This window comes from Octodon degus, unplaced genomic scaffold (genome assembly GCF_000260255.1).
Source record: "Octodon degus isolate 3935 unplaced genomic scaffold, OctDeg1.0 scaffold00048, whole genome shotgun sequence".
NCBI lineage: Eukaryota > Metazoa > Chordata > Mammalia > Rodentia > Octodontidae > Octodon > Octodon degus.
In genome coordinates this window covers 10,207,580-10,233,132 of record NW_004524624.1, presented here as the reverse complement: position 1 = coordinate 10,233,132, position 25,553 = coordinate 10,207,580, and the positions used below count along the sequence as shown (strand labels likewise).

Sequence of the window (25,553 nt, the reverse complement as noted above, 5' to 3'; positions counted from 1 at the left end):
TTTTACCGTGTAATTCAGGCTGATCCCGAATTCACTATGTAACCCAGGCTGGCCTCAAATTTGCGGTGACCTTCCTGCCTCAGTTTGTTGAGTGCTGGAGTCACAGGCATGAGCCACCATGCCCAGCATGGCCTCAAATTCGTAATCCTCTTGTCCTCATCCACCAGGTAGCTGAGGTTATCATCTGTGCCACCATGCCCTGTTCTGCTTCTAATCTTAAAATGTCCCCCCCCCCGCCCCCCTTGGGCACACTGCAGTTATACCAGGAAATGACAGAAGGTAGCCTAAGAGCATTTGTGCATGTTCATTCACTTATGAATGCACCTTTACTTGGAGGATAAAAGTGAGATGGTCCCTGTTCTCATGAAGCTTTCTGTCAGAAAGAGGGGATGAGGCAAACTGTTGTGATCATAGATATTGGTGCTATCACTGTGGGGACAGAGAGTGCAGTTCATCTGACTGTCAGAGCACCTACAAAGGCTTTACAGCAGTTGGCCCTTTTTTTTTTTTTTTTTTTTTTTTTTTTTTTTTTTTTTTTTTTAGGAAAGAGCCTACAAGGTGTTCAGGGTCTCACTACTAGATCGGACTCGTAGTGATCTGCCTGTTTACGGCCTCCCACGCCCAGTCTCAATTGCTGTCTCAGTGCATCCCAAGGGCAGGGCCAGCACAACAGGCCCTGGGATTGAACCCTCGGCCCCTGTTTGCGGGTGCTTTAACCCGCTGAGCTATTTGGCTGGCCCTTCACAGTTGACCCTTGATCCCAGCCTCAGCAGAGCAATAGGTGTTTGCTGCCTGAGTGGGGAGGGCAGGTGATGAGGAAAGGCATTCCAGGCAGAGGGATTAGCAGCAGCGCCACACAGGCATGAAGCAGCCTGGTGAATTAGGGAACTGGAATTCGTTTTGCACAGCTGGAGCATAAAATGTGCGGGAAAGTGGGACATGAAAGCCAGGCATGGTGGCCCACACCTGTAACCCTAGCACTTGGGCAGCTGAGATGGGAGGATCATCAGCTAGAGTCCAGCCTGGGCTACATAAGCGAGTTCAAGGCCCACCTGCCCTACATTGCCAGACCCTATCTCAGCAAAACAACAAAAGAACAGCCTAGAGTACATAGTATCTTAGAGAAAACTAGGTATGGTAGCCCATCCCTATAGTGCCATCACTGGGAGGCAAAGGCAAAAAGATTTCAGGTGGTACCTGGCTTAGCTTAGGCACGGTCTCGATTTTTTTTTTTTTTTTCTAATTTTTTTTTTTTTTTTGCAGAACCGGGGATTGAACTCAGTTAAATCCTACTTTTGAACAATCTCTAATCTTTTTGAGTCAGGGTCTTGCTGTGCAGCTCAGGCTGGCTTTGAGTTCACTTTGTAGCCCAGGCTGGTCTCAAACTTGCACAATCCTCCTGCCTCAGCCTCCCAAGTGATAGGATTACCAGCATGTGCCACTATGCCTGGTTTTGTCTCAAAATTTAAAAAATTCTTTCTTTCTTTCTTTCTTTCTTTCTTTCTTTCTTTCTTTCTTTCTTTCTTTCTAGAACCGGGGATTGAACTCAGATCCTTGCGTTTGCCAGTTAAGCGCTTATCCTACTGAGCCATCTCCCCAGCCCTAAAAATTTTTTTTCTTAAAGGCGTACATCAGAGTCTCTGTAGTTCAGAATCAAGGTCTTGGGTTCAACCCCCAATACTGGGGGAGAGGGGAGAAAGAGAGAGAGAGAACACGAGAGAGAGAGAACACAAGGGAGAGAGAACTATAGCTGTAGACAGGCCTAGATCACAGAGTCCTTGAGGAGATTGGACCTTAGTGTAGGCAGAAGGAAACTTGGTATCATTTGTATTCCAGATCTTCAGGCTGTGAAAAATAGCTTAGGTAGGCCCTGGGTACAAGAGGCAATTGTTTAAGAGATTTGAAAGGATTAGAGATTTGTTGAGAGTCCAGTCTAGTTGAGGTTCAGGGTCCTAGAACAACGCAGTCATACAGGGCTGGAAAAGAAGGGTGCAAAGTAGAAGCCCTAGGACCTAGTGAGCTGTATGGAATTTGAGTATTGTAAGATTGAGTGAATGCAAGGAATTTGTGTTTTTGAGTTACTAGATGAATCCTGGGTCTTTGCACTAAGCTGCATCCCCATCCCCAGCCTTTTCTTCTTTTGGATGTTACAGTGATCTGACTGGGACATCTGTCACCCCCAGATCACCAGTTGACTTGGCTAATAGGCTGGATAGCCAGGTGTCCCCTTCCTCTCAGCTCTGTATGTGTCCCTCTGGAAGCGGTGCACTTGGCAGAAGAGGATAACCACCACCATCGGGAGAAGCACTGCCTTGGTCGAGGAAAACAAGTAGCGGCACTGTCCTGCCAGAACCTGCAGTCAGGCTCTTTTGCTTTTTTATTTAGAGATAAGGTCTCACCAAGTCACTAAATTGCCTGGGCTAGCTTTGAACTCACCATTCTCCAGCCTCAGCCTCCCAGGATGCTGGAATTACAGGTGTGCACCATCATGTCTGGGTACAAGAGTGATTTCGATGTATCGAGGATGTTGGTTAGAAAGGCAACCCTGAAGGATAATAAATATATAGATAAGAAATTTGCAGCAGGTATTCCTCAGAATCCATTTATATGCCATTTAAACACCACTCAAAATGGGTGCAACATTAATGGAGAAGCTGTGCTGAGGATGTAGCTCAGTGACAGAGCACTTGCCCAGCATGTGGGAGTCCCTGGGTTCAATTTCCAGCACTGGGCTGGTGAGATGGCTCAGTGGTCTAGAGCACCTACTTAGAACAAGCTAAGCTGAGCAAAGTACAGGGACCACGGTTCAATCCCCCAGCACCACATGCCAGCCAGCCCGCCCCCCTGGTGGGCTGAGCTGGCCACACACACAAAATAAATAAAATAAATAAATTTCCAGCACTGCTAAAAAAAGGAAAGAAAGAGAAGAATAAAGAAGCAGAGTATACTTTTTATTCTGGAGGCTGAGGCAGGAGGATTGCAAGTTTGAGGACAGCTTGAACAATTTAAGGACACCCATTTCATAACAAAAAATAAAAGAGAGGCTAGGGATATAGCTCAGCAGCACGGCACCTACCTGGCTGGCAAGCATGAGGTCGTAAGTTCGATTCTCTGTACCAAAATAATAAATGATTTTTAAAAGCTTGGGATTATAGCTCAGTGCTCACTTGGTTTAGTCCCCAGTGTCTACACACATACACAGCAGAAGAAGAAAGAACAGAGAGGGTGAAGGAGAGATAGCAATGACCAAAAGTCATTTTGCCTAAACCATCTGTACTTTCCATCATTGGGGACAGGGAGATGGAGATTGATTAGGAGCAGCCACATTGTCCCTATTTTTCTTTCTCTTTTCCTGCACTTCCCCTTCTACAGAAGTGACTCGGCTCTGGAGGAGTCAGTAGCAGAGGTGATTGATCATCGACCCATTGAGCAGAAACATTGTCCTCCCTGCCCCGTCTCGGTTGAGCTGGTGGGGTCCTGCGCTACCCTGGTGGCTGAGCGGATCCTGCAGGGGGCACCAGAGATCCTGGACAGAGAGACTGCAGCCCTTCTGCACGGTGAGGGCAACTGTGGGCGTGGACCCAACTGGCTCCTCTAGGCAAAGTGGAGTAGTCTAGACTCTTACACTTCCAAAATCCAGCTCACACCGGAGGATGAGATTCTTTGGGCAACCCTTAGACACTTGGTTAAAGGCCTATGGGAGCTTATGCTGGAGAAACTGGAAAGGAAAAACAGGGCTGCAGACCTTGAAACTTCCTATTGGCAGCCTGGTTTTGTGGGAAAAGGAGCAGGGAAGTGTTCTGATTCCAGCCCCCCAGGGAAGCTCAGTGTCCTTGAGCAAACCTCATATCTTTTCTTGTTTTGTTTCCATTTTCTCTATTTATCAAAAACAGTTAGGCCAAACTTTCTCTTCCAACTTCAGAATTCTTTGCTGGAATTTGCCCTATTGAAGAGATATCTTCTCTCCAGCTCGTTTTCAAAGTCTCCAAGGAGTGAGTTGCTCAGGCTCTCTTACTACCTTTTCTTCATGTCCTGTTCATGTTTAGTTTGGATTTAGGAAATCTCACTTGCTCAGGACACACTGCAATTCTCATTTTGTTTCTATTGGTTTTGCCCTGCACGTCTTCCCGGTATTTTGTTTGGTTTGAAAGTTAATATGGGGCCAGCAAGATAGCTCAGTGGTCTAAAGTGCCTACTTAGGCAAGCTCAAGCAGACGCAGGGGACTGCAGTTCGATCCCTGGCATCACTTGCTGTGCCAGCCCCACCCTCAGGGTGGGCTGAGCCAGCAAAAAAAAAAAAAAAAGAAAGTTCATGTGTTCTAGGATCATGAATGGACAGTCACAGGATTCAAGTCTTGCTTGCAGTGCTAGAGGTAGGATTCAAGTTTTGCCACCTCCCTTTTCCACAGGAACCATCATCCTGGACTGTGTCAACATGGATCTTAAAATTGGAAAGGCAACCCCAAAGGACAAGGAGTATGTGGAGAAGCTAGAGGCCCTCTTCCCAGATCTGCCAGAAAGAAATGAGATCTTTGATTGCCTACAAAAGGCAAAGTTTGATGTGTCAGGTATGAGCTGACAAGCTGAATTCCCAGCCTCCATGTAAGAAAGTAGGTGGCCAAGCTTTGTTCATGATGTTCGGGAATACCATCAAGACCATTTCAGAGCCAAGCATGATGGCCCTCACCTGGAATCCTAGCACCTGAGGCAGGAAGATCACAAGTTCAAGACCAGCACTGGCAACTTACTGACTCAGTGAGACCTTGTTCCAAAATTTAAAACACTTTAACTAGAAATAGGGATGTAGCTCAGTATGAGCCTCAGTTCAGTCTCCAGTACTGCTGAAAAGAAAAAAAAAAGGGTAGGCGAGTGACAGGGCTCTTACCCTAGTTTATACAAAGCCCTGGATTCTATATGCAGTAATGGGGAAAGAATAAAATATGCTGAGGGCTGTCTCAGACAGAAGCTTTCTTCCCCCCAATAAACATTCTGCTCTTAAAAACAGTATGCTATCGGGGCTGGGGAGATGGCTCAATTCCTGGTTCCGAAAAAAAAAAAAACAAAAAACCCAGTATGCTATCAAGTCCACATCTTGTACAGCAATTAACCACTAGGAAGAATGTATGCAATGTGTTAATTACTGAAACTGTCCTACCAATTTGGTTTGGAACTGTCTCACTGCTATTTGTTTCTCAATAAATTATGGGGGAAAAAAAGTATGCTAAAGAATAGTAAAGGGGCCGGGGAGATGGCTCAGTAGAATAAGCGCTTCCCTGGCAAGTTCAAGGGCCTGAATTCAATCCCTGGTTCTGCAAAAAAAAAAAAAAAAAAAACCAAGTAAATTATTAGAGCACTAACAATATGATTGGTTAGAGAGGCAGCAGAGACATTTAGAAGGAGTACACAAAGGGCAAAGAGAGCAGAAAACTTTATAATCTGCCCAGCTTCTACCTATTCACATAAAAAAGAAAAAGAAGGGAGAAGATAGAAGGAAAGAGAGAAAAGTACCACAGGTACTTAGAAGGCTAAAACAGTACCGAAAGGGGGACAATTACTGGTGACAGTGTAGCTCGGGGAGACTTGTTGCTCATCTCAGCATCACGAATGAAGGGGTTGGGGTGCTCAAGGCAGAAGCCTCTTTACTCCAAAGTTCCTTGCTCTAAAGTTAAGCACTCACTAAGAAGCATGTATACAGTGTGTTAATTATTGAAACTGTCCTACCGATTTGATTTGAAACTGTCTCATTGCTATTTGTTTATCAATAAAATTATGGGAAAAAAAATGAAGTTAAGCACTATAGTCCAGGCAAGTAAGCGACCCCATAGTTACCCCACAGTCACCCCTCATGGGTATTACCCCAAGAAGTGGTGCTGTTCCTTGTCCTCATCCTCACCCCACTGGTGTCCGGACCCTTCATTCCCTGTTTGACCCCTGATCTGGTGTCTGATTGCCAGGCCTGACCACCGAGCAAATGCTGAGAAAGGACCAGAAGGTCATCTACACACAAGGTGTGAAGGCGGCCATTAGTGCGGTATACATGGATCTGGTGGTAAGTGGGGTAGAGTGTAGGTGTGGGTGCGGAGGGAAACCTTGAGTTACGGATGTGATGTAGCCCCTCATTCTGGCTCACCTGGGAAGTATCATTGTTCTGTCAACCTGTATCTGTCCCCTCTGTGAGCCTGGCAGCCTGCCATCTCATGCAGCAGCCACACAGCTCCAAAGCCACTCACCCCCCAGCCAGTGTTGTTTTGAGGTACAAGTCAGATCCTATTAGCTTGCTCCTCCCTTTCCTGCCTTTCATTGTGCTTTTAATAAAATCTGAAGCCCTTCCTGTGTTTCATGGGCCCTGCTTGAGCTGACTCTTGTCTTTCTGTCTGGCCCCAGTTTAGCCCGGCCCCGGCCCTGCGATCCTGCAGCCATGCTGTTTCTCTCTTCTCACACAGTTAAGCTCATCCCCAACTCCCAGCCTTTGAACTTGCTTCTCTCAGCAGAGCTTGCTCTTCTTATCTCTCAGGCCTCTGCTCAGATACATCCTGTTTGGAGAGAGTTTTTCCTGACTACTGCTACTGAAGGTCATCTCCTAATGCTCAAAAAATCTCTGAGTATGGTGAGAGTTGCCTATATCCCCAGTTATTTGCAAGGCTGAGGCAGGACCATCACATGAGCCTAGGAGTTTGAGGTCAAGCAGAGACCACATAGTAAGATCACATCTCAAACAAAAATAAGAGCAAAAATCTCTAGCTGTTAGGGGCCGGGGAGATAGCTCAAGAGAATAAGTAAGTGCCTGCCTGGCAAGTGCAAGGTCCTGAGTTCAATCCCTGGTACTGTAAATAAATAAATACATACATACATACTGGCCAGGGAGATGGCTCAGTGGAATAAGCGCTTTCCTGGCAAGTGCAAGGGCCTGAGTTCAATCCCCGGTTCCACCAAAAAATAAATAAATACCTACATACATACATACATACATACATACATACATAAACAAAAATCTTTAGCTGTTAACTTGTTTTCTTCAGAGCAGTGAACATGCTGAAATGATCTTGTTTTTTATTTCTGTGTGTGTAGATTTCTCTGCTAATTATCAGCTCTGCCAAGAGCAGGGTCCTGTTTTGTTTCTGCTTTTTGTAGGCACCTTTGATGTGTGGCACAAATGGTCTCCTCAGTAAAGTTTGTTGCATGGTACTGCTATGTCCTACACCAGCACTGTACTGCTGAGCTACATTCCTGGCCCTTTTTAAAAAATTATTTTTTTATTTTTCTGAGACAGGATCCTGCTCTGTAGTTGAGGCTGGCCTTGAATTCACTAATGTAGTCCAGGCTGGCCTTGAACTCATAGTGATCCTTCTGCCTCAGCCTTTCAGGTACACAGATTACAGGTACATGCCACCACACCTGACTCCATATTGCGTTTTTTGTGTTTTTGTCTTTCTGTTTTGTTTGTTTGGCAGAACCAGGGATTGAACTCGGCCCTTATGCTTGCCAGGCTAGCACTTATTCTACTGAGCTATCTCCTCAGCCCCTAGGCTAGCCTCAAGCGTGGTGTTCCTCCTGCCTCAGCCTTCCAGGTGCTGGGATTATGCCACCATGCCCACCTTCCATATTGTTTGCTTTTGAGTCAGGGTTGCACTACTTAACCATAACCCTAGTTTATTTGAAAGGCCAAGGATAGAGAAAAGCCCTGACTTGCAATAGGTGGTAGTGTTTCCTCATTGGAGGAAGTACTGCATGAGATTTGGGAGAAGAGTAGAGGTTGGTGAAGGACAGTGAGTCAAGAGCATAGCAGCATGTGGCTGCACTTCTGTTTTTTAAATGGTACTAGGATAAACTACGTGTGCAAGCAATGTGGGAAGGCATTCATTATACACAAGTATTGTCAACTACATGAAATAACTCACAGTGGGATGAAACCTTATGTGTGTAGGCAAAGTGGAGAAGCACTCAAAGTAAGAATTACAAAACATATATAAAATGTCACTGTGTTGAGTAATCAAATGTGTGCAAGCAACATGGGATGCATTCACTACAAAGAATGCTTGCAATATACATTAAAAACTCACCCAAGGAGAAGCCTTCTATGTGCAAGCGATGTGTGAGGGCACTTACTACACATCAACACTGCCAAGTACATGAAACAATCTACACTGTGGAGAAATCTTATGTGTGCAAAAAATGTGGGAAAGAATTCCTTACAAAGAAATACTATTTTTAAATAATTTTATTGAGAGACAAATAGCAATGAGACAGTTTCAAAACCAATCAGTAGGAGAGGTTTTTTTTTAAAAAAATATTTATTTATTTATTTGTGTGTGTGTGGCCAGCTCAGCCCACCAGGGGGCGGGGCTGGCTAGCATGTGGTGCTGGGGGATTGAACCGCGGTCCCTGTGCGTTGCTTGTTCTAAGTAGGTGCTTTAGACCACTGAGCCATCTCTCCAGCCCAGTAGGAGAGTTTCAATAATTAATACGCTCTATAAAATTATGGAAAAAATAAATAATTAATACATTGTAAAAAATAAATGGTACTAGGGATTGAATCTAGGGCCCATTTTACTTTTTATTTTGAGATAGGCCTGCCCAAGCTGTGCTTGAACTTGGGATCCTCCTGCCCCGGCTTCCAGAGGGCTAGAATCACAGGTGTGTCCAACCACGCTTTGCACATGTCTGCTCTTATTTATGTTCCCTGTTCTGCTTTATAACAGAAATGTTCACAGGCCAGGATCTAGCTGTTAACTTGTTTTCTTCAGAGCACTAAACATGCTGAAGTGATCTTTTCTGTTTCAGCATAAGTGCCTGCCTAGCAAGCACAAGGTCCTGAGTTTGATTCCCAGTACTGAAAAAAAAAATATTGCTCACAAAACAGAAGTCTTATTTATTTGATCACAAGAACAGAAAAGCCTTCAACATGCCAGGTTGCATTATCATGTTTTGAATCTTTGTTTGTTTGTTCCTTCTTGTTTTGGTGCAGCAATTGACTATTGCTAATAATATCTACCATTGAACTATACCCCCAGCTTTTCACCTCCTCACATTTTAGTTCTTTAATTCCTAAAACAGTTACCTTTGGGTTTGTTTGTTTTGAGACAGGGAGTCACTGTCACTATGTAGTTTAGGCTAGCTCACTAGGTAGCCCAAACTGGCCTTGAGTTCCCAGCAATCCTCCTGCCTCAGCCTCCCAAGTGCTGGTGTTACAAACATACGCCACCACAATTGGCTACCTTTGGTAATTGTTGGCCTCATTTTCTTTCTTTCTTTTTTTCTTTCTTTCTTTCTTTCTTTCTTTCTTTCTTTCTTTCTTTCTTTTTTTTTTTTTTTCAGAACTGGGGATTAAATTCAGGCCCTTGGTGCTTGTCAGGCAAGCGCTTATTCTACTAAGCCATCTCTCCGGCCCTGTTGGCCTTACTTTCTAGATGTTGAAACTTAGGTTCAGGCAGTTAATATTACTCCTTGACTATCTAGTTACTAGGCGATAGAGCTGGTTTTCCAGTCAGTTCTGTCTTAATCTAAAACCTATAGTCTCCATATTTGATCTCATTGCTTGCCAACCTGGATTCAGCACAGTGAACATTAGACACCTTTCTCGTGGACACTAAGTTGTGGTCAAGACAGAGAGAGGGTCCCGCCGTGGCGCTCATCATTCTCTCCTTCCCTCTCAGGCCTTCCTGCAGAGGCCTGGCCTCCTGCAAGACCTCAGCGCACTCTGCCAGGCTCACAGCTGCGACGCCCTGGTTGCCATGACCATCTTTTTCAACACTCACAATGAGCCAGTGCGGCAGTTGGCCGTTTTCTGTCCCCAAGTTGCCCTTCGGATGATGGTGAGTATTTCTCTTAAGTTTGCCTGTGTGCACCTCTGTCCTGCAGCTCTGTGCTGTGGGGACCTCGGTTCTTGACCTGTGTCTGGAACCCCAACCCCCTCTTTCTCCATCCTCCACACGTGTGAGTGGGCGGTTTATTGTACCATTGTTGAGAAAGGGGCACTCCACGAGAATTAGAGACAGTCCTTGCTTAGAAGGAACTCAAAATCCAGTGAGAAGGAAATAGTATAAATGTGGAGTCATATTTGATTCTTGGCTTAATCATTAATTCCTCTGCATGAAAATCTGATCTTTTGGGCTGGAGAGATGGCTCAGTGGTCTAAAGCAACTACTTGGAACAAGCTTGGCAAAGCACAAGGACCGCGGTTCGATCCTTCAGCACCACATGCCAGCCAGCCTCGCCCCCTGGTGGGCTGAGCTGGCCACATACACACACACACAATAAATAAATGTAATAAATAAATAAATAATTAAAAAAAAAAAAAAAAGAAAATCTGATCTTTTGTTTCGGCCCTGTTGCCTAGATAATTAGAAACATGAGAGGATGGGTCAGCATGGCTCTGTAGTAGAGCAGGAGGCCTGGCTTCTGTCCTAGTACTTTTCTTTTTTTTTAATACGACACAGAAATTATAGTACGAACTCTGAAGCATGATTGAGAGCCATGTTTTTTTTCCTTTCTTGTTCTCCTTTTGGCCATTTTTCCCAGCTCTTTCCCTTTCTGTTCCTCTGTTGGTTAATGATTAGTAAGAAAAGAATTTATTGGAATACAGCCACATTCACTCAGGTATGTGTTGCCTGTGGCTGTTATTTTTTATTATTATTTGTTTATTTTTGGTACTGGGAAGCAAATTCAGGACCTTGCGCTTGCAGGCAGGCGCTTGTGCTGAGCTATCTCCTTGGCCTAAGAGAAGAATTTAAAAGTGGGCTTGAGGCAACCAGGGACTCTTGAGTTGCTTAGACTCTGAGGACTGCTAAGAGCACAGCGCAGCCAGGTAACCCTTTGCGCTCATGAAGGTGGGTCTGCCGCTTCCCATCTCTCTGCCTTTTTCATCCCCAGCAAGCAAGTTTGATTTCATCCAGTGTGAAAGAGTCTGGTATAGTAGAAAGAGAGAGTTTTTTGAAATCTGATAAACATGCTTTTGTGTTCCAGGTTTGCTACTTAGTTACCTTTAGGCTAAGGTGTCAATAGACTTCTGAGACTATAAATGGCATAATACTGCCTACTCTGATGGTGCCATCAATGTAATATCATATGGAAAGTCAAGTGAGGGGCGGGGAAGGGCCGGGGAGATGGTTCAGTAGAATAAGCGCTTCCCTGACAAGCGCAAGGGCCTGAGTTCAATCCCCGGTTCCACCAAAAAAAAAAAAAAAAAAAAAAAGGGCCGGGGAGATGGCTCCGTAGAATAAGCGCTTGCCTGGCAAGTACAAGGGCCTGAGTTCCAAAAAAAGTAAGCACTCAGAATATAATGGCTCTTACTAATCCTGTCATGAAGGGAAGGATACTTAAGTGCTCTTCTGTTGGGTATAGAGGTGCGTACTTGCAATCACAGCTACTTGAGAGGCTGAGGCAGAAGGATTGCCAGTTTGAGACCTGCCTAGGCAGTTGACCAGCTTATGAGAGTGTCTCAAAATAAAAAATGGGCTGGGAGGGCCAGGGAAATAGCTCAGTGGCACTCTGCCTGGCAATTGTAAGGTCCCAAGCTCAATCCCAGTACCAAATAGAGGGAGAGGCTAGGGATATGGTTCAGTGCTTCCTGCGTTCAGTACCCATTACCACAAAAAATAGAAATGTTCCTCCCTCTTCCAGAATCTATTCCTCTCTCTGCTGCCCTGAAGCCGTGTGGATGCCTGGTGACTCATTGCCCAGGCTGCCTCCTTGATGTTGGGAGAGAGGAATCTTCTTCTCGTAGTGTGCCTCACTAACTCTTTTCCCCCTACATTAGGAAAAGTGTTAATATATTGATGTAGAAACTGGTCTTGGCTTCAGACCTGGCTTTGTGTCAGTTTTATTTCATACAAACTGTAAGTTACCTAATACACACAAGCCTCTGTTTCCCTGCCATAGATGAGGGTAATAGTAATACCAGTATCAATCTAATCAGGTAGTCCTAAGCATTAAATTAGATAGGTGCCATGCTTGACAGGTCTGCTGCTACTGCCTTTCTGCCTCAGTCTTCTCTTGGCCTGTAGAGTTAGTAGCTCCAGCCTAGCTGAGGGCAGAGTTAAAGTCCTTGCGCACAGGTGTATACTTGGAAACAGTGCACGATGTCTTAGTCGCTTTCCCGTCACTGGGACATAATACCTGACCCACAACCTAGAGGAGGAAAGGTTTCTTTTGGCCTATAGTTACAGCCCGGCTGTAGGGCAGAAATGGCACAGTGGAGGGGCCTAGTGAGGGACAGTTGCTGGCACTGTGGTCCAGAAGCAGAGGAAAGGGAGATACATGGATGCCCCCAGTGGCCCACGTCCTATGACCAGGCCCTTCTTCCTAGCAGCAGGTAGGTGGTGTGGCTTCAAGCTTCAGCTGCCTTCCAAGGCAGCACCTACAAGGACAGAAGGCCTTTGAGGGACATTCTTTCATTTTCTTTGTTTTTTTGTTTTTTTTTTTGTTTTTCTGAGACAGGGTCTCTCTTTGTAGTTCAGGCTGGTGTGACTTCACAGTGATTACAGTAGTGGGCCACTGAACCTGGCCTGGAGGACATACTTTTTATTTATTTTTTAATGTATGTAGTAGAGTCTACAGGATTGAGCCTCCTGTTTTCAGCCTCTTAAGTGCTGGATTACAGGCCTGCGCCACCATGCCCAGCCTTAGGCGCTGTCTCAGTGCACCCTGGGGCCGGGGCCGGCATGGCCTGTGGTGCTGGTATCAAACCACCTTGGTCCCTGCGCCTACCTAAGCAGGCGCTTTAGTCCACTGAGCTATCTGGCTGGCCCCTGGAAGACTTTTTTTTTTTTGAGGCCATTCTAAACCCTAACAGTAGATTAAGAATCAGTGGTCCTGTATTCTTTCAGGTTCAAACTCTGATCATCCACATGGTATTGCTCCAGACACTATTAAGTGTCTCTGAGCCTTGGTTCTTTTTGTGTGTGTGTGTGTGTGCTTAAGGTTGAGCCTAGGGGTATAGAGTACCACAGAGCTATATGGCCACTTTTCGTTTTTATTTTGAGATTAGGTCTGACCTAGTTCACCAGATTGCCTAGGCTGGCCCTGAACTTTCCCCAGATTCTGAAGCCCCAGCCTCCCAGGCAGCTGGGATCATAAATATGTGCTGCCTCACCCAGCTAGGTTGCTGTTTGTTACTTTTTTTTGTGCAAGGGATTGGATTTACGGCCTCGCACTTGTGCTAGGCAAGTGTTCTAGGAGTTTTTTTGTTTGTTTTGTTTTGTTGGCTGCTCAGGATGCCTTCAGAGCAGGGCTGGTTTGGCTTGAGGATGAGGGGATCGAACCACAGCATCCTGAGTCTGACTGCTTTGTTTCAGCAGGCACTTAAACACCTGAGCTAATGGGAGGCCCCCAAGGCAAGTGTTCTACTCAGAGTCAAATCTCCAGCCTATGCTTCCTTATGAATGAAAAGCAGCATGATCTAAAATTTTCTGTTTCTTTCCAGACATGGTTCCCATGCCTGTACTCTCAGCACTCTGGAAGGCTGAGGCAGAGGATTCCAAGTTTGAGCACAGCCTGGGTAGTTTACTAAGACTCTGTCTCAAAATAGAAAATAAAAAAGGGCTGGGGAATGTAGCTTAGTGCAAAGGTTTTGGCTTGAACCCCCAGCTTGGGGAGTTATTTCTAAAAATTCTGTGTATGGGGCCAGGGAGATAGCTCAGTAGAATAAGTGTTTGCCTGGCAAGCACAAGGGCCTGAGTTCAGTCCCCATTTCCACAAAACAAATAAATAAAATTCTGTGTATGTTAGAGATGTTCCTTTTGTTGCAAGCACTAAAACTGAAGTTGGAAAGTTGAAATGGTTGATTAAAGTTTCCTTCTGTGTTGGAATCTTCTCACTTAGAAGCCTGAGCTCTTTGCTACACTGAGTTATATAGCATTTCCTGTTCTCATCTTCTTTGTAGATCTGTGGCGCCCTGGAATGCTCCCACTCCCCAGTGCTGAAGCTGACCCCTATCCCGACCACCCACCCTGACCTCCAAGCCTATCTTCAAGGCAATACCCAGGTCTCTCGAAAGAAACTTCTGCCTCTGCTCCAGGAAGCCCTGTCAGCGTACTCTGACTCGGGGAAGATTCCCACAGAGCAGCCTGAGGCAGTGGGAGCCTCTGCGGAGCAGGCGGACCAGGGGTTGGACAAGACGGGTAGTTCCCTGACTCCTGGACTGAGTCAAGATGAAGATGACCCCCCTCTACCCCCCACCCCCATGAACAGCTTGGTGGATGAGTGCCCTCTGGACCAGGGGTTGCCCAAGCTCTCAGCTGAGGCCGTCTTTGAGAAGTGCAGTCAGATTTCACTGTCACAGTCTCCCACTGCTGCCGTGTCAAAGAAATGACTCCTGGGAGGGGATGGGGTGCAGGAGGGGTGGCTTGACGCACCTCAAATGCATGTTTTGGGAAGTTTGGAGATTTCAGCTGTTGGTATACAGTACTGTCCTCATGAAACTGGGAGGTGAAAGACAGGAAAGAAAGCAGCTGCTGTAGGAATGGCTTTCTGCCCTTTTCCTCCAGTCTCTACCAATCAGACAGATGTTATTATTTAAATCTACATTGACTTTTCTCTCTTTCATTTGTCAGGGGGCACGATGTAATGTAGTATACCCACAGTCCCAGCAGAGTGGGAAAAAAGAATGGAACCCCCAAAGTGCCCTCAGTAAGGATCTTGAAAAGAATCAGTAACCGTCATGGAACCAGACATTTATTGATGGTTTCCTTGAATTTATTTCTTCATTTACTTATTTAAGTATTTATTGAATACTTATTTTAAGCTGGATAGAAGGGTACACTTTAGAAACTCACTCTGGCCGGGTGTGGTGCTCGGGAGAGTGAGGTAGGAGGATCCTTGTGAGTTTGAAGCCAGCCTGGGCTACAAAGTAAGCTCAAGGCAGCCTGAACTGCATAACAAGACTCTGTCTCAAAAAGACAAAAAAAAAAAAGAGAGAGAGAGAGCAAAAAGAAAAAGAAAAGAGAGAGAAAAGAAGGTCTCGCTCCAGTTTTCAGCCTTCAACAGATTTCCAGGTCTCTGACTCTTTCCTGGCCTCTGGTCTTTGATGGAGAGATGGCTGAATTTCCATTCTGAGCTTATTGTGGCTGTTTCCAGGCTTGTTTGGGAACAGACTGAATGCCATTACCTTCCGTCCCAATCAGGTGGCTTCCCTTTCTGTTTCTTTGGATTCTTCTGTCCCAGAGTCAAAAATCCTGAGGAGACGCTGAAGACCCCTGGTTCTTTTTGTGTATTTAGTACAGGGTCTACAAGGTGTCACTGCACAATTGGAATCGTAGTTATCCTCTTGTTTTCTGCCTCCCAAGAGCTGGGATTACAGGCTGGCGCCACCACGCATCCAGTCTCAGCGTGCCCTGGGGGCAGGGCTGGCCTGGCACACCAGAGACAGAGCCCGGTCCCTGTATCTGCCTAAGCAGGTGCTTTAATTCTCTGAGCTGTCTGGCCAACTCTGACCCCTGGTTCTTGACAGTAGCCAGTCTTCCTAAAAGGACCGAGAAGCCTCAGTTTGTCTCTGTCCTAGCAGGTCAGTGAATTTCTTGTCCATTTCTTTCTGTTTGGCCATGTGAAAAGAAAGTGTGAGTCCTTGTACCGATGGCCACAACCTGTGTGTCTTCTGGCAAGACACTTGGCATGTCTAGGTCTCATTGTCCCCATCTGTAGGACAGGGTTTGGATTAGGTGTTCCCTTGTGTGCTGTGATCTGCCTATTGTCTCTTTTTCTGTTGCTCTGTATTTTTTCTTTCATTTTTTCGGGAAGGGTTGGGGGTCACTGGATTGTCTGTTTGTGTGTGCCAAGGGGATAAGTCTTGTGTAGCATGTAGAGGGCTGTGGTTCATACCACAGGGACCCTGCGGAGAGCACCCCCACCAGCCTGCATGTGTAGTCTCCCCCTTCCTCCTTCAGACCAGCCTGTTCACCCTCTTCCTGCCCCTTATTATTTCCCGAAAATGTCACTGAACAGTGGGGTGTGTGGTAGTTCCAGCATGATATCTTCCAGGGTAAGGGGACAGTCTGAGTTCACTGTAATGGGATGATGCCTGTAGCCATTTGAAAGGGAAAAATATTGGGGCCAGGGATATAGCTCAGTGGCACAAGCGCCTGCCTGGCAAGCACAAGGTCCTGAGTTGGATTTCTGGTCCCACCCCCCTAAAAAGCAAATAGAAAGATAGAAATAGTGGTGTGATCACCGAACCAAAGGACTTTATGTTTTGTAACTTGGGTACTTTGTTTTGCATTTTGTTAAAGTATTAAATACTTTTTCCTGTTTGGGGTATTATTGTCTTTTTATAACTAGCCTAGACCTCTACCTTCAGTAATTGTTTCCACCTCCCACAAGTTTATCTCCCATCTTTCTGCTAATTTAATTTGTCAACTCTGTTGGGGATGGGAAGACTGGGTATGGAAGCCAGGACCTTTGCTGTGAGCTTCATCAGCCTTTTATTTTGCATCTTGGGGCAGGGTCTCACTACGTCACCATGTTGCCCAGGCTGGGCTTGAGCTTGCTCTCCTGCTATCTCAGCCTCAGTGTGCTGGCCTGTGCCACCACACCCAGTTATCTATCAAGCATTACTGAGGAATGAACCTAATGCCTTCTCGATGAAGCTTTATCTCCACTCCTTTCCCCCCCCTCTTTTAAGCTTTTGTTTATGGAGGTTTTGGGGGGTACCGGGATAAACTCTGATTTTCAGGCTGGCCCAGACTCAGCCTCCCAGTGCTGGGATCACAGGCATGTGCCACCATGCCCAGCTCTCCTTTATATTTTTTCTTCAAGAACCTTCCTTACAACATAATTCTTCCCACTTTTGCTCACACAGTACTTCAAAAGTAGGCCCAAGTCTAGATAGTGGTCTCAAGGACACCCAGAACTAGAGTGACACCCTGTCTCAAAAAAACAAAAGTAGGCCCAAGGTAGTGTTTGATTCTACTGTTCTTCCACCCCTACCCCTTAGCTGTTTTAGAAAGTTATCAGGTATCTAGAAAGGGGAACACAAGTCTTTCCTGGACTCACCCCAGCCCAGTCACCCCATGGAAAATGCACTCTCCTCCCCAAAGCCCGCCCCCACATAGGAGGCAGGGTTGTTCTTTTGGGCAGACCTGCTTCTTGGGAGGGAAGGTGGCAAAACCTGTTTGAAGATGAGGCTGCCTCCCTTCCACACCTCCCTCTTCCATAGAGGCCAGAGCAACAAAGGCTGGGACCTAAAAGGGTCAAGAAGGGTTGGGGGCTGGAACAGCCAGTTCCCCAGCAACTACTAAGTGTTTGAAAAAGACAGAAAGACTGTGAAGATGGAAACTGTACAAGAGGCAGGGAAAAAGACATCAGACCTCGGGTAAGTGTAAATGTGGCTACCTGACTGGGTGTGGAGTGAAGGATTTCTCAGGGACCAGCCCCTACCCAGGGTGTTTGCAGGGGTTCTTTGAAAAGACTGAAAGGAATTAATTTGCAGGGAAGGGCTAGGGTGCCTTCAGGTAGGAAATGTCAGTGTGATTTGGAATTTGGTAACTGGGCTTCTAGTATATCTCCCTGATTTAAAAAAAGGAAGTGTCTATGTTTTGTATCTGATTAATTGCCTGTGTTTTCCCCCTCACACCCCGAACTCCCACCTTCTAAATAGCTTGTCCAAAATGAGTTTTCATCCAGGTGTCCCCCCCAACTCCACCAAGTTCCAGGTGAAGCCACTCCCAGCAGAGTGGAGGAAAGGCAGGCCCAGTGAGCTGCATTGTGTTGTGCTGGCAGCTTCCCTGAGAGCCCAGGACGGCTTGGCAGGCCGGTCTGGGCTCCAGCTACTGTCATGGGAACGCCTCTCATCCTTATGTGGGAAGTGGAGCCACAGCCATAGGGAAAATGTGATCGGCTCATTTCATCTTTCCTCTGCTCCTAAACCCAGGTGAAGGTGGAAAAACATTGTACAGGAAACAAGAAATCTGAGTTCTTGTTTTTCTGAGGCATCTCACCACATGACCTAGGCTGGCATGATCTCCTATCTCAGTCTCCCCAGGGCTGCAGTTTGTTGAGTTCTTTTAGTTTAAGGCTTGCCCTCTGTAGCATAATACCTGCCCTGCAATCCAGTGTCTACTCTTAAGCCACTGTCTAGGTTGTTCCATGATAATCTTTTCTTCTGGGGAATCAGGGTCAGGGAGAATGCAGAAGAGCCAGAGCCAGGAGCAGCCCTGAAACTCGGGGAACTGGAGCTGAAGGAAGAATGGCAGGATGAAGAATTCCCTGGGTGAGGAAGGGAAAAGGAGTCTGGGGGAAGTCACAAACAGAGGGCACAGAGGGGGCAAGTTAGAACTTGTAGGAAAAGCTGGGAAAGAAGACAACAGGGCAGGGAGAGAGAAAGCTGCTCAGCTCTCAGCTGGCGTGAAGGCCCTGTTGTCCTTTCCCTTGTAGATTGCTGCCTGAGGAGCCCGGACCTTCTGAAGAGCCTGACAATTCTCAGAGAGACTCCCAGGCAGGTGAATCAAGTAGAACCTGGATTTCAAGTTCCTGACTCTAGCCCACTGAAGGGCCAGGCTACCGTTACCCATTGTAGCACCATTCCCCCCTTTCCCAAATGTCCCATGTCACTTTCATCTTTTTTTTTTAAATTTTATTTATTTATTTGTGTGTGTGTGTGTGTGTGTGTGTGTGTGTGCGTGTGTGTGTGTGTGTGTGGCCAGCTCAGCCCACCAGGGGGCGGGGCTGGCTGGCATGTGGTGCTGGGGGATTGAACCGTGGTCCTTGTTCTTTGGTAAGCTTGTTCTAAGTAGGTGCTTTAGACCACTGAGCCATCTCACCAGCCCCGTCACTTTCATCTTCAGAGTTCACTCCCTAATGTTCCTGTCCACAGAGATTCTAGCAACCATCCTCAAACACATCTTTTTCTGTGTCTCCCCACTTGATCCACCCCAGCTACCCCCAGCACTTTAGCCCTGTGTGGCCAGCGCCCCATGCGGAAGCGCCTGTCAGCCCCGGAACTGAAGCTAAATCTGCTAGAGGAGCCTGGGGATGAGGGAGCTTCTCCCACCCACTCCGCAGCTTCTTCTGAAGGCAGCTCAGACCTGGATGTAGATGAATTGGAGACACCTTCAGACTCGGAGCAGCTGGACAGTGGGCATGAATTTGAATGGGAAGGTGGGGAATAATCTCCAGTACAGCTAGCAGAAGTAGAGACCAATGAGGATGGGGACCTGGCTCAGGGGCAGAGTACTTGCCTAGCATGTACAAAGCCTCAACATAAGCAAAAAAAAAAAAGAAAAGCCACAAACATCCACATCAGTGATTCAGCGAGGCCTGCCTAGCATTTTGTTGTTGTTCTGGGTTTTTTGAGACAGGATCTGGCTGTGTAGTTAAGGATGGCCCTGAACTCACTATGTAGCCCTATGCAGCACTAGGTTGGCCTTGAGCCAATAATCCTGCCTCAGCCTCCCAAATGCAGGGATTACAGGTTTGTAACACCAGGCCCAGCGCAGCTAACTTTGTATTAAAGAAGGAAAAAGATCCAGTGTAAAGGTGCTGGTGAGATAGCTCAACAGACTAAAGCACCTACGTAGGCAAGCACAGGGATGGTAGTGTTGGAACCCATGGTTGGACCCCCAGTAGGATTCCTGCACCACATGTCTCACCAGCCCCGCCCTCAGGACGGGCTGAGCCACAGAGGCTGTCTGGTGCACACTGTAATCCCAGTGCTGGGGAGGCTCAAAGTGGGAGGATCACCTGCAACAACAAATACATTAAAAAAAAAAAAAAAATCCAATGTAAAAAGCAGCTCTGTATGCATTTAAAGGGACTGATGTTAGACCTAATAAGGTAGAGAATAAGAGAAAACCAGCAAAATTAATTTCCTCAAAAAAGAAAGTTAAGAGTTTATAGATGTGGGGCCGGGGAGATGGCTCAGTAGGATAAGCGTTTGACTGGCAAACGCAAGGATCTGAGTTCAATCCCCAGTTCCGCAAAAAAAAAAGAAAAAAAAAAAGAGTTTATAGATGTAAGAATAGCAGGGGTATCATTATGTCTCAAAAATGTGCCAGTAACAGACAAAGAAAAAGGGGCTGGGGAGATGGCTCAGTGGAATAAGCGCTTCCCTGGCAAGTGCAAGGGCCTGAGTTCAATTCCCCAGTTCCACCAAGAAAAAAAAAAAAAAAAAAAGAAAGAAAGAAAGAAAGAAAGAAAAAAAGAAAAAAGAAATAAACTTGGGGCCAGGGAGAAGCCTCAGTGGAATAAGCACTACCCTAGCAAGCGCAGGGTCTGAGTTCAATCCCCAGTTCCGCCAAAAAAATTAAAATAAAATAAAAAACTCAAACAGAAAAAAAATATATATATATAGCAGGGAGAGGCCTGTCAGTTATTAAGGAAAACTATTCAATACTTGTTACATGCTGTCACTGAGCTACAACTGACATAGTAATGACAAAAGCCTAGGCCAGATATGATAATGGCGCACCTGTAATCCCAGCACTTGGGAGCCTGAGGCAGGAGGAAGACCAGCATAGGCCAGAAAGTGAGCTCAAGGATAGCCTGAACTGCATAGTGAGAGCCTGCCTCATAAAGACTAAATTAAGACAAAGGCCTTACCCTTAAAAAAAGCTTCTATGTGGCCATGCTGAGGAGTTGAGATTTTGTGCCATGGGCAGGGTGAGTCATGGAAAAGTTTTAATCCTGGGAATAACGTGGTCAAATTAATAATTCTATAAAGACTGAACACATTCAGGAATGGAGGTGCATGCCTGTGATTCCAGCACTGGGGAGCCTCAGGCAGGAGGATCGCTGCAAGTTGGAGCCCAGCCTGGACTACAAACTGAGTTCAAGGCCAGCCTGAACTGCATAGCAATACCCTATTTCAAAACAATAACAAAAAACAACCAAAAGTTCTATCATTAGGGCATTCATATTATTATAGTTCTGTCATATAATGGGTTGCTAAATACCGTGTACCTCCTTCCCGGCTGGCCCACACAAATCAACCCAGGACCTCACAAATGCTAGGGAAGTGCTGTACAACTGAGCTATGCCCCCAGCCCCATGCTGCTGTTTTTCAAGATGAGGCAACTCTTTGCTATGGAAAGATCATAAAAAATGGTGGCTACATTATTGTTTGAGTTAAAAAGGTAATGGAGACGAAAAAGCTTGTTCTAGCAGAGGGTGGTGGATTAGAGGAAAACAACCTAAAGGCAGGGAGGAAAACAACCTGAGGGCATATGGGAGATGTCCCTAAGCAAGGACAGAGCCAAGGGCAAGATGACAACAGCAGAGGGAAGGAAGAGGCTCTGTAGCCCAGCTGGCTTGAGAGCTGTGCAGAAAAGGAGTCTCAAATGATAGCTTTAGGCAGCTGGATGGATGAGTAATTCATCAAGATAGAAAATATAGGGGAAAAGGAAGAAGAAATTTTTGAGTTCTGTTTTGTGTCTTGTGACTTGTGACAGGAAGGTGCAAGGTGGAGACGGCCAGGCATTAGGGATATGGAGCTGGAGTGAGCAGAGACGTCTGTAGCAGAAAGGCCAACTGCGAGTCATACTGATGGGCAGTAACAAAAGATGGGAATAGAGGTGCTCACAGCCAGAAACATGGAAGAAAGAGCAAAAGGAAGGGCTGGTGAGATGGCTCAGTGGTCTAAAGCACCTACTTAGAACAAGCTTAGCAAAGCACAGGGACCACGGTTCAATCCCCCAGCACTACATGTCAGTCAGCCCCGCCCCCTGGTGGGCTGAGCTGGCCACACACAAAAAAATTAATTAATTAATTAAAAAAAAAAGATTCAAAACCATTACTTTAAAAAAAAAAAAAAAAAGAGCAAAAGGAAGGCAGGCCAAGGAGGTAGTTCAGCAACAGAAGCACCTGCATGGCAAACACAAGGTCCTGAGTTTGATTCCTGGTACCAGAAAAAGAAAGAAAGAAAGAAAGAGAATGGAAGGGCCAGTCAAATAGCTCAGTGAATTAAAGTGCCTGCAAGCAGGCGCAGGGGCTGGGGGTTTGATCCCCAGGCCTGCAGTGCTGGCCCCGCCCCAGGGGCTCGCTGAGATAGCAATTGAGACAGCATAGTGGCGCAGTCTGTAATCCCAGCTCTTGGGAGGCTGTAGACAGGCAAATCATGAGGAATCCAATCTAGTAGTGAGACCTAGTAATGAGAGCCTAAACACCCAAATGGAATAAAACCAATCTGGCAAGCACCATAGACCTGCCATTGTACAAGGCTACCCTGAAGGTCACTAACCAATGATAGAAAGAGACCAGCAGGAGGTTGGGTTAATTGGATAAAATGGTTAAACAAAAAAAAACTGAGAGGTTGAAATAGTAACACAGAACAGTCCTAGAGAAGTTAGGGGGTGCTGAAGGCTAGTTGCTCCCCCACTTGGCCCTCACCCTCTGTTTCAGATGACCTGCCCCGGGCAGAAGGCCTGGGGGCCAGCGAGGCAGCGGAAAGGCTGGGCCAAGGTTGCGTCTGGGATGTGGCCGGAGGAAATGGTCATCGCTGGAGGGTGTTCCGAACAGGAACTCGGGAGCACCATGTGGACATGACTGTCATTGAGCCCTATAAGAAAGTCCTGTCTCACGGAGGTAACAGCTAGTAGAGGGGGTAAAAACTAGCTTAAGCTTTTGCTAGGGGTAAAACAACACTTGAACTGGAGACTCAGGTACTGCACCCTCCTTATTTCCTGAGGCCATTGGTGTCCTGAAGCCTGATCCTATGTACTGTCAATACATATTTGTAGCCTGAGATTTTTCCCTTATTGTCCCCAGGTTACCATGGCGATGGCCTCAATGCGGTCATCCTCATTGCTTCCTGTTACCTACCCCAGAGCAGCATCCCCAACTACACCTATGTCATGGAACACTTGTTTAGGTGAGTGGAAAGTTTGAAAGGCTACACGGAGGGGACTAGAGGAGGAGAAATAAAAAGGAACCTCCAAGTTCAGGCAGGAGCCAGTTAGAGACTACATTAATGTTGCCAGAAACTCAACACATACCTTCTCTCCATGTCCTCCACCCTCTCCAGGTATATGGTGGGAACTCTGGAGTTGCTGGTGGCTGAAAATTATCTACTTGTTCACCTGAGTGGAGGCACAAGCAGGGCCCAGGTTCCGCCTTTGAGCTGGATCCGCCAGTGTTACCGCGCCCTGGACCGGCGGTGAGATCTCAAATGGAGGGGGCTGCAGCTGTACCTCCTGAGTTCATTTTCCATCTTTCCACTCCTTCCTCTCCCAGTTAGTCCCTTCATCTGTTCTCTTTCCCTCTCTACTCCCTCCAAAGCCGTTCCTGTGTTCTGTGGACTCTTGGGAGTCATTGGAATCTCAGTTTCTTTTGTCCTATTTTTTATTTTGATTAATCTGTGTTGGGGGACCGGGAAGATAGCTCAGTAGAATAAGCACTTCCCTGGCAAGCGCAAGGGCCTCAGTTCAATCCCTGGTTCTGCAAGAAAAAAAAAAAAAATCTGTGTTGGCGGGGCATGGTGACTACCTTGGTCTGGAGTGGGAGGGAGGTGGTACATTCAAGTGATACATCCTTTTTTTTTTTTTTTTTTTTTGAAACCAGGGATTGAACTCAGACCCTTGACTTGCCAGGGAAGCGCTTATTCTACTAAGCCATCTCCCTGGCCCAATATATCTTAATTCCTCTTCTGTAGGCTCTCCTCCACCTTGCCCTTATCAAGCCTTTATCACTTGCTATATGTGTGATTCTGGCCAAGCCTTTCTGACCCTTGTGTCCTTATCCGTAAAGGGGCAACAATCACGCCTCCATCACTGAGCATTTGTGGAAGCCAGTCCCTGCATGGGGCGCCCTGCTGGCGCACAACAGCACTCTTGCTTTCTTCTCAGTCGCATTCTCTTCAGTTTGCACATCTCTAATTCCTTCTCCTTTTTTTGAGGCAGGGTCTCACTATGTAGTTCAGGCTGATCTTGTACTTACTACATCGTGCAGGCTGGCCTCCAACTCACAGCAATTCTGCTTCAGCCTCCCGAATGCTGGGATTTCAGGAGTGCACTGTGCCACCGCACCCAGCTCTCTCCCTTCATCCCTTATCTATGTACTTTTTCTCTCCCATGTTGCTTTTTTCTTTGTTTGCCCATCTTCTTCTTCCTCTTCCTCTTATCTTTGCCCATCTTTTTTTTTTTTTTCCAGAACCTGGGATTGAAATCAGGCCCTTGCACTTGCCAAGCAAGCATTTATTCTACTGAGCCATCTCCCCGGCCCTGTTTGCCCATCTTCCTTTTACTTATTTTTCATCTTCCTGTCCCTTTTTCTTTTTTCCTTCTTACTGGTCTTCCATTTGGAGTTTTATAAGTAGTCTAGCCAGAGAGGGATGGGGGAGTTTGCAAAAGAAACTTATGTGGGTCAGGGCAGGAGGGAAATGGGGTAGAAAAGACCAAACGGAGGCTGGGGAGATGGCTCAGTAGAATAAGCGCTTGCCTGGCAAGTGCAAGAGCCTGAGTTCAATCCCCAGTTCCTCAAAAAAAAAAACAAAAACAAAAAACAAAAAACCATATGGAGGGCCAGGTGTGGTGGCCCATGCCTATAATCCCAGCACTCTGGAGGCTAAGGCAGGAAGTTTGCTGTATGAGGACATCCTGGGCTAGACAGTGAGTTCAAGAGTGGTCTAAACTACAAAGCAAGAACATGTCTCAAAACAAAAACAGGGCCAACAAGATAGTTCAGCAGACTAGGCAGCATGTGCTGCCCAGCCCTGCTGGGCATAGTGGCACATGCCTGTAATCCCAACACTGGGGAGGCTGAAAACAGGAGGATCATCAAACCCATGTTGCATAGTGAGACCCTGGCAAAAACAAAATATGTTAAAAAAAAAAAAGAAAGAAAGAAAGAAAGAAAGGCTATTATGGTTTGCCTCATGATGGCCCACTCTGTGTCCTCCAGGGTATACTGTCTTTCTTTCTTTTTTTTTTTTTTTTTTTTTTGAGAAACAAATATCAACAAGACACTTTCTAAGCTCATTAATAGGACATTTTCAATAATTAATACATCGCACATTGTTATCTTCTCAGCAGTTATCCACAGTATATTGTCTTTTGTCTTGTTTTGTCTTTTTGAGACAGGGTCTCTCTATACCAAGGGTGTACTATTATTATCTTGCTTTTTCTCTTAATCACCCCAAGCTTACTCTGCAGAGCCAGTTTCCCCCTCACTCTTCACTTTTACTTTTTTATTTTTGAAAATCTATTTATTGGGCTTTTTGCTTTGGTTTGGTTTTTGGTTTTTTTTTTTGTTGTTGTTGTTGTTTTGTTTTGTTTTTGTGGAACTGGGGATTGAACTCAGGCCCCTGTCCTTGCCAGACAAATTTTTTTTTTTTTTTTTCGGAACCAGGGATTGAACTCAGGCCCTTGTGCTTGCCAGGGAAGCGCTTTTTCTACTGAGCCATCTCCCCAACTGCTTTACTTTTTCTTTTTTTCTTTTTTCTTTTTTGGCAGAACCGGGGATTGAACTCAGGCCCTTGTGTTTGCCAGGGAAGCGCTTATTCCACTGAGCTATCTCCCCGGCCCCCCCTTTACTTTTTCAAATGAAAGTTGTCACAGCTTAAAAAAAATAAGTAAAATAATTTTTTGAAAAATAAAATTATAGGGGTTGGTGAGATGGCTCAGTGGTCTAAAGCA

General features: G+C 46.1%; 2 protein-coding genes across 2 annotated transcripts in view; both read left to right on the top strand.

Moving 5' to 3' along the window:
* Positions 1-14,593, top strand: part of Prune1 (prune exopolyphosphatase 1) — a 28,888-nt gene extending 14,295 nt beyond the window's left edge. Inside the window, exons 4-9 of the mRNA XM_004632490.2 lie at positions 2,262-2,358; positions 3,373-3,557; positions 4,410-4,568; positions 5,955-6,049; positions 9,654-9,812; positions 13,880-14,593. Coding sequence (XP_004632547.1) covers positions 2,262-2,358; positions 3,373-3,557; positions 4,410-4,568; positions 5,955-6,049; positions 9,654-9,812; positions 13,880-14,308 — 1,124 coding nt within the window. The 3' untranslated portion in view covers positions 14,309-14,593. The remainder of the gene's footprint in view (positions 1-2,261; positions 2,359-3,372; positions 3,558-4,409; positions 4,569-5,954; positions 6,050-9,653; positions 9,813-13,879) is intronic.
* A 2,473-nt stretch (positions 14,594-17,066) lies between these two features.
* Bnipl (BCL2 interacting protein like) overlaps positions 17,067-25,553 on the top strand; it is an 11,723-nt gene continuing 3,236 nt past the window's right edge. The window contains exons 1-7 of the mRNA XM_023716392.1: positions 17,067-17,302; positions 18,104-18,199; positions 18,364-18,428; positions 18,865-19,086; positions 22,324-22,506; positions 22,690-22,792; positions 22,946-23,077. Of these exons, the coding sequence (XP_023572160.1) occupies positions 17,259-17,302; positions 18,104-18,199; positions 18,364-18,428; positions 18,865-19,086; positions 22,324-22,506; positions 22,690-22,792; positions 22,946-23,077 (845 nt within the window). The 5' untranslated portion in view covers positions 17,067-17,258. The remainder of the gene's footprint in view (positions 17,303-18,103; positions 18,200-18,363; positions 18,429-18,864; positions 19,087-22,323; positions 22,507-22,689; positions 22,793-22,945; positions 23,078-25,553) is intronic.